The following is a 15,783-nucleotide window of genomic DNA, read 5'->3' on the forward strand; positions in this document are numbered from 1 at the left end:
TATCTACTATGTAGCCCGTAAGCAAGGCAGGACTTATAGTATAATTAACTTAGGCTTGGACCGAGGGCCTCTACTGAAAAGAAAATTAATATGCTAAGTATTAATATTAGTGCAAACTTATTATTTAAGATTTGTTTGATTCCTTATAGAAACAAACCACTATGTGTTATAATTGTTTTAGATTTTTGTTTGGTTTTAAAAATGAATAAAGAAGCATCGTTTATAATAAACAAGGAAGGAAAAAGTGACTCAAAATTTATTTCGTCTTAGGTCTCCAAAAAGCATGAAACGACCCTACCTGTAAGTAAAGTTGATGTCCAGGGATCCAGAGATTTTAGCTATCAGTCATGACTATATAATGAAAAAGTTGTAGTTATATAATGAAAAATTGCTAGTTCCATTATTCTTTTTGGAGTTAACTTTCATTTTGCTCCCTTTGGTTTAGTCAATTTAACGGTTTTGCCCTAATCATTTAAAAACGACCAGTTTCCTTCTTAATGTTTCGATCTTGTCACCAGTTTGCTCCCGGCTCTAACTTCTTCCATATTGTATGTTAATTGAAAGGGTATTTTTGTAATTTCAAGTTAACATACAAGATCCAAGTACCCTTATGTTATACTTGAAATTACCAAAATACCCTTCCAATTAACATACAATATGGATGGAGTTTGAGCCGGGGAGCATACTGACGACAAGATCAAAACATCAAGAAAGAAAATGACTGTTTTTAAATGATTGGAGCAAAACTGTTAAAGTAAACAAACCACAGGGAATAAAACGGAAGTTAACTCGTCTTTTTGAAATAAGCAATATACTTTTATCACCCATATAAAATAATATATACAGCCGACAAATTTTAAAACCTAACAATCGTCCACCACTGAATTAGGAATTACATATATTCATTTTGTCGGAATAACAATAATAATCGTTGACCATTGCTAACCATTAACTTCCTTCTACTTTATTCATTGAACTAGAACCCCCACTTTCATGTTCCACCACCAACGATATACTTCCGGCTGCATAACTCGGAAACTCACCGCACGTTTTACATTTACCGATCACCACATTCTGTCTACACGACGGGCACGACGAGTGCGAGCCGAGCCACTTATCGATACATCCGATGTGAAACCCGTGTCCACACTGAGGCAGCACTCGAATCTCGTCTCCATCTACGTACTCCACCAAACATATCACACACTCTCCGTACACCCCCTTCTCTTTCTTCGAGTCGTATGCGAACTTCGGGAGCGCCTCTACGACCTTCTTTTCGATTCCTTTGTTAGGTGTAGTAGATGGTTGTCTAGGCGTCCGATTTGCCATCATTCTCCGTTGAAGCCAAGTGCAGTAAGCTACGGCTATCAAACCTACAATACAAACTAGAGCACATAGTAAAGCAGCAAGGATGATGACAAAGTCGGATTCCACGGTTCGGTCAGGCGATTCGGTCACCGTTGTTGATGATGAGTGGACAACTACGGTGGATAGGAATCTGTATGGACGACTCATAGCGTGTTAATGGTTATGATTTATGTGTGTTTTTTTGAGGTGAAGTGTGTGTGAATGAGGTGAGAATGAGAGGGGTAAGGTGAGGTATATATAGATGGAGGATGGTCACTTGTTAATTGAAAGCCATATTGCCCATTATACCACTGCACTTTTGCCTTTAAAAAAATTCCAATACATGACAATAATAGTTGAGAGGACAAAAGTAACAAGTTTAAATAACACATGCAAGTGAGAGAGCACAAGAAAATGATCCAAGTGTCAAAGGTAATTTAGATACAAATCATCTATTTCAGATATCATAACCTATTGATTATGGAGTATACTAGAATCATCCTTCTCATAATTAAACCGATCGATTAGAAACTTGACACATAAGACCATGTGTAGTGGTTAGGGAAAATAATGCCTTCACCTTTGAGCATTTTGCGTCATGTGCGGTCCAGTCAGCATGTTGGCATTGTGAAGCATTATGTTAAAAGGGGTTTAGTGAGGCTTGAAACCTTGTGGGGCATTATATTCTAATAGAATTAAATAAAAAATAAAAATAAAAACAATAAAAAAATGCTATAGGCCAAAGATTGCGAAGGTGTGCGACATCGGCGTTTTATAAAGCACACTTCCGGCAAATTTTTTTTGAAAAAAACACCCAGGGGGCGGTTTAAAGGCGTTGAGAGGCGTTTTTTTTTTTTTTGGAAAAACACCAAAAACCCTCCACTACAGATGATCTAACTGGTCTGATTGTGTTTATTTGAGTCATATTCATTTGAAACGCCACCAGATTTAAATCTCCTTTCAAGATCAATTTACCGGTTTATTTATTACTTTAAACTCTATATTTCATATTTTGTTTAATATAGTTAGTTAAGGCGAGGTTCCTGTAAAAAAGACTTTTTTCGTGAGAAGTGTAAGAAAACATAAAAATTGATATGTAGACATCATGTTTTGAAATTAGCCATGATGTTTTGGGTTATTTTGGCAAGAAAAACACTAAACATAACAATTTAAAACACAATGCAACGTATTATGCGCATTATATTTTAAAAAACACTGATTAACACTTAAAACACACTACTTAATGTTCTTGGTATGGTGTTTTAACCTAGAATTCATTGAATTGTGTCTTGAGTTGTTAAGTTTGGTGTTTTTCTTGCCAAAACAACCTAGAACATTATGCCCAAGTCCAAAACATAATGCCTACATATCAATTCTTATGCCTTCTCACACTTCTCACGAAAAATGTCTTTTTACAGGATCCTAGAACAAGTTAAATATTCATAATTTTAGATGGAGTAAACTGCCATTTTGTTCCCTGTGGTTTGGTTATTTTTGCCACTTTAGTCCAAAACTCAAACTTTTTGCATTTGGGTCCATGTGGTTTTAGTTTTATTGCCATTTTGGTCCAAAAATGAAAATAAAGTCATATTTGTCTTATAAAATTCTGCTATTTTGTCCTTTTTCTCAGGGGCAAAATGGTCATTTTCTTTTTATAAATAAATACCAGATTTTATAATACAAATATGACCTGATTTGCCCCTGAGAAAAATGACAAAATTACAGGATTTTATAAGACAAATATTACCTGATTTCATTTTTGGACCAAAATGGTAATAAAACTGAAACCACAGGGACCCAGATGAAAAAGATTTGAATTTTGGACTAAAGTGGCAAAAGTGACCAAACCTCAGGAACCAAAATGGCAGTTTACTCTTTTAGATGTTAAATTATTTATAACATCATCTGTTTTTTTAAACCGATTCAACTGAGAGAACTAATGTACCGATAAGACGGCTGAAACAATGACCAATCCTGTTATGAAAACATTAACTAAAATGGTTTTTCAAATAAAGTTCAAACCAGCCATCATAAAAAATTATAATAATGAAAAAGTGATACAGTTTATTCACAATTGAATTAGAGCTATTCCAATAGCTCATGATTAGAATCTCGCTCGTAATTAGTCTAAGTAATTTTCAAGTAGAAGCGGCTTGTTTAAACTTTTAGCCGAGTTTGAGTTGTGGTAGGCATTCCGTTAGCTTGTTGCCAATTTCTATGTAATTTTCATGTAGAACTGCTTGTTTATACTTTCGCAAGGTTTGAGTTGAGGTAAGCACGCTCGTTAGCTTGTTGCCAATTTAGAAAGTACAACTATTTAGCTACTTGTCCAACGTATTTCTCTTTGACTTTCCTTTAAAATATAAGACCACATTGCCACATGTAAAAACTTTACATTAAAATATAAGACCACATTGCCACATGAAAAAAAACTAAAGAAACTTGCTGATTATACCGATTCAATTGGGATAAGTTTTATTCATTTTCTCTTCTCAAATTTCATATGAAAGCCGCCGTTTAGAACACTAAAGATCTTATCTTCGCTCCATTCTGCACATATATTAGCAAGTTGTGACCTTTCAAAAAGATAACGCAAACCTATAAATTATTAATTTTATATATATTGTACATAGATATAATTAGGTGTGATTAAAGTTTAATGCAAAATCATATTTACACTAACTTTTCCAACAATATATAATAATCTCATCAAATCAAAAGTTATAATATCTTTAGAAGATCTATTGTAACCAGTATCTGATGAGATAAGTGAGAATAAATCACATTAAAAGCCATTTCTACTTTATATAGATTTTTTTATAACTCAAAAATATAACTTTTCGGCTATTGAGTTCCATATCCAATACATTCACAAGTCTCACAGCGATATATATTGTAATATCACATATCTTATTTACATATCTAATAAGCTATAAAGTATTACCTTAACAAGTTCCAAATCCAATACATTCACAAGTCTCACAGCGATTGCATAAAGATAACCTTAAATCAAAACTTCATATAATAGATTTTAGAATTGATAACAAACTTATTGAAAGCAGAAACATTAGCACCACTTTTACTTAATCTGCAATCCTAATTATTATAATTCATAGCTCAATCTTTTTCAGCATCGTCTCAATGTCGTCCTTGGACACATTTCCACTCCCAGCAATTAATAAACTTTTTTTACTACCGGTAGATACCAACTCAGCTAAGACCTCAAGAATACCATTGACATCTATGCTAAAGCAAACCTTTATTTTTTGTTTCCCTGCAAGGGCTGGCGGGATACCATGAAGTTCAAACTCATCAAGAAATATGTTATCTTTCACTTTACCACACTCACCCTGATACACGTCGACTACAATGGTTTCTTGGTTATCGAAAATTGTCCTATAAATTCGCTCGTTCATGGTGGGTATTGGCGTGTTCCGCGGGATTATGACACTCATATAATTATGGACTGTGACACCAGTACCAAGAGACAAAGGAGTGACGTCTAAAAGTGTCAAATCTTTCATAGCTCTATTACCTTTACCGCTCAAGTTTGCAGCCAACACTGCTGCACCATAAGCGACAGCTTCATCTGCTTTAATGCTCTTGCAAAGGGGTTTCCCGTCAAAAAATTCTTTCAACATTTGTTGTACTTTGGGAATCCTAGTCGACCCACCAACAAGAACTATATCATGAACATCATATTTTTGCATATTCCCATCTCTTAAACAATTTTCTACATGCTCAATGCATTTATTAAATAAAGCAGCATTGAGCTCTTCGAATTTTGCTCGGGTGAACTTCATTGAAAAATCAATACCATCATACAAGCAATCAATGGAAATCAACGTTCGAGTTGTTGAGGACAAATCTCTCTTTGCTTTCTCACAGGCAACTTTCAGTCTCCCCATTGCTCTTGCATTTTTACTAACATCTTTATTTTGTTTTTTCTTAAATTCTTGTACACAAAAATCAACCATCGCCTTGTCAAAATCCTCTCCACCCAAATGCGTGTCGCCTCCCACTGCTTTAACACGTATTGTTCCCTCCCTGCCGATAGTGAGAAGTGACACGTCGAATGTCCCTCCACCTAAATCAAATACCAAGACGTTTTTCTGCTGTGGGTGTTTTGAATCTAAAATCTTGTCTAAACCATACGCAATTGCAGCTGCTGTGGGTTCACTGATCAATCGCATGACGTTAAGGCCAGCCAGTGTACCAGCGTCCTTTGTTGCCTGTCGTTGCTTGTCACTGAAGTATGCAGGGACAGTAATCACCACATCGCTAACCGTTGTACCAAGGTACGCCTCGGCAGCCTCTTTCAAGCTCTTTAAAATTATAGAAGATATTTCTTCAGGAGAAAACTCCTTGCTTGCACCCATGTGTTCAAGTACAATCATCGGCTTATCACTAGATTTTTCGATCACCTTAAAAGGCCATGATTGTATGTCTTTCTGCAATCTAACATTGCTGAATCTACTTCCCATTATCCTCTTAATATCTAAATACCAGCAAAAAACAATACATAAAAATTATCAACTAGCATCTTATATACTAAATGAAAAATGAATGTGTTTTGATCATAATATGAACGTACCAAAAACGGTGTTATCCGGGTTGCTAGTGATTTGGTTTTTGGCACCCTCGCCTACCAAAAGTTCACCATCATTGAATGCAACACATGATGGAGTAATGGTGTTACCTTGTTCATTAGGAAGGATCTCCACACGGTTGTGTTGATCAAACCAAGCGGCAACACACGAGTATGTTGTTCCAAGATCAATTCCGATTGGAATACTTGTAGACATCTTGGAATACTTAGCAGCTGCAAATACAAACTTTGTTATTGATATTATAAACAAAATATATGATAAAAATGATTATTAATTGTTGTTTAGAGGAGAAATGTGAGCTAATATAGTAGTCGAAGAGATTACGTGATCGAAGAGTCGGAACGGTGGTTTCAACCGTTTCTATCTGTTTGGGGAGGGGAAAAGGATAAACTGCATATTGTTTTATTTTATGGGTATTTTTTAATTGAATTTTATTTAATTATTTAGTGTATTAGAACCCTGTGTTTTATACGGTTTGCATAAATTTATTTTTATATAATAAACAATATAGGTATATATTTTGAATACTTCGTATATTGCACGAGTTAAGTTATATAAATGTAATGTAATCGATTAACATATTCGGTCATTAAGATATGTATTTAAAAGATAAATCGATGTACTATTTACTTATTAAAATTTTAATTTCTTTTTTTGTTTATTATTAGGTTAGAAACATGTGTATTACACTTGGTAGAACCAATGAAATATTAGATGATTATTAATAAGCGAAAAAATAAAAAAATAATAAATAAATAAATAAGAGAGATCCGTGAAATTTGTGATTTAATATAATTTTTGTATTTTGTATCCTATTCAATATTTAATAATAATAATAATATTATAAAATAATTTAACTAAATTTAATTTAAATGAAAATAAAAATTTATATTTTGTTTGGTTCTAAAAGAAATTTCTTCTATCTCCTACAGAGAAGAATGAGAAAATAGAAATTATATATTAGAGTTAACAGCCATTTTCGTCCTTGTGGTTTGGTCATTTTGGCCATTTCAGTCCATTTTTAAAAAATGCGTCATTTTCCTCCCCGACGTTCTGGAAAGGTGTCATTTCAGTCCAAAAATCATAACCCAGTTAAGTCGGTTAGTAAATAAGGACTGATTGTGTAAATTTGTAACATAAAGGACTGATTGTGTAAATTTGTAACACCACCACCACTAGCCCTGCCACCACCACCACTCCGCTGCCACCACAGCCACCACAGCCACTACCACCACCACCGCCACCGCCACCACAGCCACCACCGCCACCACAGCCACTGCCACCACAGCCACCACAGCCGCTGCACCATCACCACTCCGCTGCCACCACAGCCACTGCCACCACAGCCGCTGCACCACCACCACTCCTTCTCTCTCTCTCTCTCTCTCGTCGTTATCTCTCTCTCTCTCTCTCTCTCCGACCGTGATGATGATTGATGAAAATGAGTTGCAGGTTGTCGGTTTTACAGCGGTGAACGGAGGTGATGACAGAGGTGAACGGTGGTTTACGGTGAAGTGGTGGTGGGTTATGGTGATGGTGCAGCGGTGAGGAGACGATGGAACGTGGTGGTAGGTTATGGTGATGGTGCAGCGGTGAAGTGGTGGTGGGTTATGGTGATGGTGCAGCGGTGAAGTGGTGGTGGGTTATGGTGATGGTGCAGCGGTGAAGTGGTGGTGGGTTATGGTGATCGTGCAACGGTGAAGTGGCAGTGGCTGTGGTGGCGGTGGTGGCTGTGGTGGCGGTGGTGGTGGTGGTGGCAGTGGCTGTGGTGGCGGTGGTGGCGGTGGTGGCAGCGGAGTGGTGGTGGTGACAGGGCTAGTGGTGGTGGTGTTACAAATTTACACAATCAGTCCTTTATGTTACAAATTTACACAATCAGTCCTTATTTACTAACCGACTTAACTGGGTTATGATTTTTGGACTGAAATGGCACCTTTCCAGAACGTCAGGGAGGAAAATGACGCATTTTTGAAAAATGGACTGAAATGGCTAAAGTGAACAAACCACAGGGACGAAAATGGCAGTTAACTCTATATATTATTATTACTACTAGGTTATAACCCGTGTAATACACGGACTGAACAATTTAATTTATCTAAATCATACGTTTATAAATAAACAAAATACAAATGAAATTTCATAATATTACATTAAATAAAAACAAAGTAAGTAACAATTGATGATCAATCGGTTCTCTAGCTTCATGGCGGTGTGTAAATCATTCTCCAGCTTCATGTATGCAAATCTTCGTCAAAACCCTAACCGGCATTCCTCCCTATCAGCAGGGCATTTGTATAAAACATAACAAATGTAAATGGAAGAATGAAATCAAGCGTGTATGAATATCCACCACAAAAATTTATAAGTCAGTGAGTCCGCCAAACACACAGAACCATCGGCCCTAATCACTGGACACGTGTCCCCCATCTATTTTTATTTTATATATATAATAGATAAATCTGTGTATTAATGAAAATGCAAGCTATAAACCTAGTAAAAAAATGACATGAAACGCACCATATGAATTATGTATAATATCAAAAAATCTGGTAATCTAGACCTTTTGATATATTTAGGATCAAGCCGAACAATCCTCATGGAGTCCTCCTAAACTCTTGCCCACTCACTACAAAAAGAAACCAATAGAGAATCCCTAAACACTACAAATAAATATATACTGCCAAACTTTGTGTGAAAAGGTGAACTGTTATTGCAATGCTCATTCAATTTAGCCATCATAAGGAAAGTTTACTGGAAAATTATTGTAGATCGATGATTGATCGGGTCTCTGGCTTCATGGCGATACGCAAATCATTCTACATGTTAATTTGAAAAAATACCTTGGTTTTAAAAAGTGCGACCGAGGCGCGAGCGCTGGCGCCTTTTGTTACCTAAGGCGCACTTTTTCCAGTTACGCACCTAAAAGCACATTCTTGGGGATTTTTTTTCTGGCCTGAGGCGTGTGCCTCTTGTACCTAGGATGTTTTTAAGCATTAAACTGTTGTACCTTGGGTTTTTGGCTTGTACATGTAGATAAAATCATATAAAACCTTAGTGATAGCTATAATTTGGGTAGTGGAAGTTATTTATAGCTTTGAACTATTGGATATATATAATAAATCATACGATCGTCTTGCGTCTTGGGTACGAAAAGCCCACCATACTCACAGTTAATGCCATTGAGGGCTGAAAGAACAACTCTTTTGACTCCATCTTCAAACGAATAATTCTCTTTTAACTCCATCTTCAAATGAATAACCATCGATGTATATCTTTTTAAACATTTCCTTGAAATCCTCAACTTCTTCTGTGACAACCCTCACAATTACAGGTACTGTACAATTAATTAATTTTAATTATGTGCTTAATGACTGTGCTTGATAACAACTGACACTTTAAACTGCTTACTGATTTATGTTACATACATATATGTGCATCACCTTACATACAGTCACTCCATTTAGTTCATACAGACTCTTAGTGACAAACCTGATGCACAAAGCACAGTGAGCGGATAACTCAGACACATGCTGACAATGCCAGCACATAGACAGACACTATATTGAGGCCAGTATGAGCCAGAGACAGGATACTACACTAGTAGGGAGTGTAGGGAAGTGAGGGCCATAAAACTGCGTCATTAGGTGATAATTATAGTACCGAGAAGTGCCTAAGACACACTATAAATGCAGAATTCTGTATTTAATATTAAAATTCAGCATTGTAAAATGCTAGTAGAGTGCAAATATATGGCAGAATGGTCCTGTATACTTTCCTAAGTGCCGAGAATAATTTATGTAACAAAAATATATATAAAAGACATTATTTGGACCAATTAAGCACTTTAACGGGACAGTACCTAACTGGATAACCGGACATTACCCGGAACACTAAATTTTTGTCAAACACATTGTTTCACTATTTCTTGGCTTGTCATGATCTCCGAACACCCTAACACCCACTAAAAATCAATTAACAAACATATAAAAGTTCAACACTTGAGATCTAACTTACCATTACACTTTAGTTACAAAATGTTCCCCTTTACACCACCCCCCCTAGCCGAACTCGATCCCAAGTGGACCCACCATATCATCCACCATGCCTCCTATAATCTTGTGAAGATTTAATCCTATTTGTTTAATGGATTGTTGCTTGTGTGAATAACCATAAGATATGAGACATGTCTATAAAGCATGGCCCTAAGATCACAACCATTTCTTCTCATCATCACTTCACTCCCACTCCCCAAACCCCCCTCCCTCTCGGCTCTCTTCCACCGCCCCCATCACCACCACATAACCACCATCATCTTCCATTTTCAAGCAACTTTCAAGCTTAAAGGTTGATACAAGAGAGCTTGCTTTGTGTGGAGCTTCAAAGGAGCTTTGTTCTAGTCTTTTTCATCATCTTTTCCCTTCATCTTCATCACTAGTTTCTACCCTAGCCTTGTGCTAGTAGTAATTCTCGGTTTACTCTTATTTATGTCTACTTTGTGTAGTTAAAAAGTGTATTATGTTGAGATTCATGAGAACACTAAAAGAGTTAGAACAAGAAACATAAAGTTTACATGAAGCTTACATAAAGTTTACTTATGGATGAAACTTGAAGATGAAATGATGTTGTTATAATATTGTAGTAAACATGTTATTTTTGATGATTCTTGGATGTGTGATGTTAATCACCATAAAAGTCTTGTTAAATAAACTTAGAAGTATGATTTAACAAGAGTAGGAAGTGGTTATGTATTACACAAATAACCACCTCCTAGTCTAGTCATGAACTTGAATAAAAATAGATTTTTCTAAAATAATAAATGAACTAGTAGATTGGTGATCATGGTGATTCAAGTCTTTACTAGAAGCTTTCTAAGTAAACCAAGTTAGAAAAGCGGTTTTTGGGAAAATCATAACTTTACCTACACTTACATTATTTTGAGAAACAAAATAAATGTGAGAACATTTATTTACAAGAAGAGTTCAAGAAGTTAATTTTGTAAGTATTATTTACAAGTTGTGAAAACGTAACTCGTTTAAGAAAGTGATTTTTAATAAAATAAATGCACTTTGGAAGGTAACTAAGCCTACTAAAAGCTTCACTAAGTTACTACGCATTTTCGGGAAATATCAAGTTCATGAATATTATGTAACAAGTATATTTTTGCTCTTGGTGATGTAAAGTTGTTTAAAGGATTGTTGTTGATTGATTTTGAAAAGAAAATGATACGCTAGTAAGCGTGGACGCCTCCATTTACAAAGGAAACTCTGGCGAAATTTTTCTAGAATTTCAAGACTTAGAAAAATTATTTTCTAACAAGTATTTACAAACTGTGTTAACTTTATTTTCGGAAGTAAACTTCGCCATAAGTTTTATTACAAAACTCCAAAATATCAGAGGTGAGTTTTCGAAAATAAAAGCGAATAAATATATATTTTAAATATATATTTCATGTTAACACGCTCGTGTGATTATTTGTATTTTTTTTTTCGGAAAAATATATAATTTGGGACATATTATTTTTGATAGATAAAATATTATATATTCTAAAGCGGGACTTAAAAATATATAATGCGAATACTATAAATCACAAAATACATGTATAAATACCCCCATCCTTGGGAAGGAAGTGCATACAAAATAATTAAGAAGTGTGGATACAAAATAGTTGCCTAACTATTTTCCTAAATGCAAAGTTAAGTTAAAATAATTATTATTATTTTAACAAGTATAATACCAAAGTAACGCAACTCAAAACACTAAACCCTAAGCCAAGGCACGGCCCATTCGTCTAATAGACATTAGTACGTGTAGGTCGTCACACAGCAGGTTGAGTTGGGATCGACTATTTCACGAGACGCACTTCTGTGAGTTCATGTCCCCCTTTTCTTTTAACTGTTTTCAGTTTTATACTTCGGGGGTGAAATACATGTTACAATTTACAGACGCTTTTATAAATGGTATGGTTAGCTTAAGGAGGGTTTAGACGCTTAGATCATGTGAAAGGTGGGTACAACACTTAAGGCCATTAATCCTCGTCATAGGATCGAGGGACATGAGTGATAGATCTATTTGGGTGTAGCGAGCCCACACCCATGAGGCCGGGGCGGCCCATAGTGGTGACTGTGTCTTACAGCCGGAGGCCCGGTACAAATTTGCTAGGTTTGAGTACTTCCTGCACCGTTTCACACATACTAGTGGCTTTGCAACCCATTGGTGATCTCTTTTCTTTTTCCTTAATTGCTACATACCAGGGTTTTTCATACATACAGGCGCATTTCAAAGGTTTATACAGACTCACATACACATGAACTCGCTCAACTTTTGTTGATTTTTTAAAACTACATGTATTTCAGGAAACTAAGGAATCTGGCAAGTGTCTGCATGCATGTTAAGCTGCGTTGAATAAAGATGTCATCTGGGGTAGTTGGTTTAGGAGGTGTAATCCCTTGCCTGGACGGGTTACATGTCTTTAAACCATGTTTTTATTTCAAGTCGTTTGTTGTGTCTGGTAAATATGTTTTAAACAAGTATGGTTTGTAACTTATCGTATGTGTCGACATTCTCCAACAATGATGTTGTGGTAGTATTTAACTTAATGAATGGATGAACATTTTATGTTTTAATTTCATATAGCATTTGTTGTGATTGTTGCTATGGTATTAAGAAGTCACACCAAATTAACCCACGCTTCCGCAAAAGCTAGGGTGTGACAGCTTGGTATCAGAGCCTTGATCATAGCGAACTAGGATTCTTCCTCGAGTCTAGACTATGATCACTAGGGCTCTCACAAAAACATTTTTACATTGAATACACTAAATGTCCAGATCCAGGATACAAAACATTTTTACAAACAAAAAGGCACAAATACACTTTTCAAAATTTTATATTTCAGTCTTAGAGACTAAGGGAGTTCAGTCTTAGAGACTGAGGGAGGTTTCAGTCTTAGAGACTGGGAGGTTGGTCTTAGAGACCAGGGTAGTCTGAGAGGCTAGGGAGTTCAGTCTGAGAGGCTGGGTGGGATAGTCTGGGGAAGACTAGGATGGTTACTTGCATATATTAATTGTGACTTATATGCTTGCGTGACTATTATTGATGTATGTGCACACTTTGTGGTTGTGTTGTTACAGACGCTATGTCTTCATCGAGTGGGGTCTCTGACCCAGTGCCGGTAGATTCTGACGACCCGATGCACTCAGACCCGGAGGTCTACACATCGGACACGGAGAGTACGGACGATGATGGATTTCTGCCATTCGCGCTACCAGATTTCGGTGACGACATACAGCTAGCTGATGGCATTCCAGCCGGGGATCTACCTCTTGCGGAGATCCCTGCTCCTATTCCACTCGCTGCATTTCCCGGCAAGGATTTGCCACTTGATGTAGTGTCAGATGACGACGTCGATCTTTTCGAGGGTCTCCCTGAGGACGACCATGAGGGCGGGGCCCCGATTGCGGATGATGTCGCTCTTCCGTTGGTTGAGATTCCTGATATGGAGGTTCATTTTGATTCGTCAGTCTCAGATTCTTTTGAGTTGGTAGCTTCCTCTATTCCACCGTTGGGATTCGGTTTCATCCCTCGTATTGACGATGATGAGGATATAGAGATGGAGGGCGAGTTTGACCCTGTTTTTCCATTTGACCACGATTTAGACCAGGAGGACGAGTTGGTCCTCGAGGAGCAGCCTGCTGAGGCTCCTGTTCTCCCGGATGATCAGATTCTTGATATGCCTGCTGATATCAGCCTGCTCCTGTCGATCCAGAGCCTGATATAGTTCCAGAGCACGTCCTTGCTCTTGACCCTGTTCATGAAGATGCTCCCGTTTTTGTACCACCAGTTATTGATGCTCTTGCCATACCACCACCAGTCGTGGAGATTCCAGTCATGGCACCTCTGCCTGACCCCGTCTTTGCTGAGTTACCAGTCATTGCGCTATTATTTCCCGATTCAGCCCCTGTGCATGCTGATCATGCACCTTTTGCTACTCACATAGACCCTCGATATGCGGACACCCGTAATGGGTGGATCGAGGAGGATGACTACCCTCCATATGTGATCCCAGTCACTCCCCCTACCGCACCTATTACTGCACCACTTGATATTCCGTTGTTTCCCCCGCACACCAAAGACGTCCAACGTACCGATCTTCCGATTACCTTTCTCCATGACATTCCTCTGCCACGACCTGGGGAGGGATCGTCGAGACAGCCTTTTGGTCACATACCATTTATGTCAGGAGATAGCCAGTTTATACCACCGATTTCTTATCCTGGTTTTGTTCCACCCATGTCGTCTACTGTACCTGTCATGTCTCAGTTTCCCCATACTACTTTACCGTTTACATCTGCCCCACACACTACTTATCCAGTTTCAGCTCCGATGGGCGAGCCATTTCTATGGTCATCACCCCATGTTATGCCATTATCCGACCCTTATCACCCATTTCACGTCGGATACACTACGAAGGATATACTTACGTCACTGCAGCTACAGCAGGATGCCCTGAGTCGACGTATTCAGGAGTTGGAGAGAGCTCCACGTCCTCCATGCCACTGCCAGACCCCGTTAGCAGCACCACACGCTCCTTTTCCATCACTCCCTGACTCAGATATTCGTTTCCTTCCTCTTGACCAGCAGGTTGCTTACCTGTTGTGTTTCGCCTATGCTCTTGAGGAGGACTTGGTGCATTTGCGCCGGTTGCTTTTCTCTCACTTTCCACCTCCTCCGCCGCCATCAGCATAGCTACTTTTGGTCTATTGCAGGTAGTGATCACTTTTGATGAGAAGACAGCGATTGAGCCAGACTATACAGCATTTTGAAGACCACCTTTTGACATCATGAGTTTGGATATTTGATTTTTGCTTGTTGTATTTGTCTAGACAGTTTAGACAAGGGCATTGTGACCCTTAGTCTCTTTTGGGTTGTACGATACATTTGGAAAAACTTGTAAACATTGTATTGTGGTCTTGATGATATGAAAGCTCAATCGCAGTATTCTCATTACATGTTTTGTTAAATTATTTGTTTTACGATTATAACACGAGAAGTTATGTGGACGATGAATGTTACTATATATGCATGTTTATTATACTTACTACGACCTGACCAACATGAAACATCTTTTAGAAGATGCCCCCACGACGCGAAGCACGCATGCCTACTACTAAGGCGGAACTCCAAGGGATAATTGCTGCAGCTATAACGCAATACGCGGCCTCCCAAAATGACACAAGTACCAACACCAACAACAACAACAATAACAACCCTCCAAATGGTAATGATAAGTCACTGGAGACACATTACACTATATTTGGAAATTTCATGTGCAATTGCTAATAATTCCGGTAAATGACATTGCTTGTACAGGGTGTACTTTCAAGCAATTCTTAGATTGCAAGCCGCTAAACTTTGATGGCACTGGAGGTGCCGTGGCTTTTACCTGTTGGACTGAAAAGACTGAAACGACAATAAGAATGAGCAAATGTGCGCCGGGACAACAAGTTGCATACATCTCTGGGCTTTTCACTGATGGTCCCTGTCATGGTGGAATCTCCAAGTCCAAACCTTAGGAGAGGCTGCAGCATACGCCATGACTTGGACCGAACTGAAGGAGCCGATGCGCAAGAAGTATTGCTCCAGAGCTGAAATCCAGAAATTGGAAACATAATTTTGGAACTTAAAGATGGAAGGCCCAAAAATCGCTGAGTATGTTCAAAGGTTCCATGATCAGTCCCATGTGGTGCCGTACATGGTCACGCCCGAATTCAAGCGCGTGGAACGTTTCATCTGGGGGTTAGCACCTCAGATTGTGAGCATGGTTACAACG

At 37.9% G+C, this 15,783-nt stretch overlaps 3 protein-coding genes across 3 annotated transcripts; 1 reads left to right on the forward strand and 2 right to left on the reverse strand.

The window, feature by feature from the left end:
• Positions 1-773: 773 nt before the first annotated feature.
• LOC110911953 (RING-H2 finger protein ATL80) lies at positions 774-1,599 on the reverse strand. The gene has a single exon (XM_022156611.2). The coding sequence runs from the start codon at positions 1,513-1,515 to the stop codon at positions 949-951; it is 567 nt and encodes a 188-aa protein (XP_022012303.1). The 5' UTR covers positions 1,516-1,599; the 3' UTR covers positions 774-948.
• A 2,822-nt stretch (positions 1,600-4,421) lies between these two features.
• LOC110911952 (heat shock cognate 70 kDa protein) lies at positions 4,422-6,330 on the reverse strand. Its single transcript, XM_022156609.2, has 3 exons — positions 6,282-6,330; positions 5,942-6,169; positions 4,422-5,845 (listed from the first exon to the last, which is right to left on the reverse strand). Exons 2-3 carry the CDS (start codon positions 6,150-6,152, stop codon positions 4,458-4,460), a joined length of 1,599 nt encoding a protein of 532 aa, XP_022012301.1. The 5' UTR covers positions 6,153-6,169; positions 6,282-6,330; the 3' UTR covers positions 4,422-4,457.
• Positions 6,331-13,089: 6,759 nt separating this feature from the next.
• LOC118487482 (calphotin-like) lies at positions 13,090-14,699 on the forward strand. The gene is made up of 2 exons (XM_035984365.1): positions 13,090-13,656; positions 13,701-14,699. Exons 1-2 carry the CDS (start codon positions 13,090-13,092, stop codon positions 14,697-14,699), a joined length of 1,566 nt encoding a protein of 521 aa, XP_035840258.1.
• Positions 14,700-15,783: the final 1,084 nt, after the last annotated feature.

This window comes from Helianthus annuus, chromosome 15 (assembly GCF_002127325.2).
Source record: "Helianthus annuus cultivar XRQ/B chromosome 15, HanXRQr2.0-SUNRISE, whole genome shotgun sequence".
NCBI lineage: Eukaryota > Viridiplantae > Streptophyta > Magnoliopsida > Asterales > Asteraceae > Helianthus > Helianthus annuus.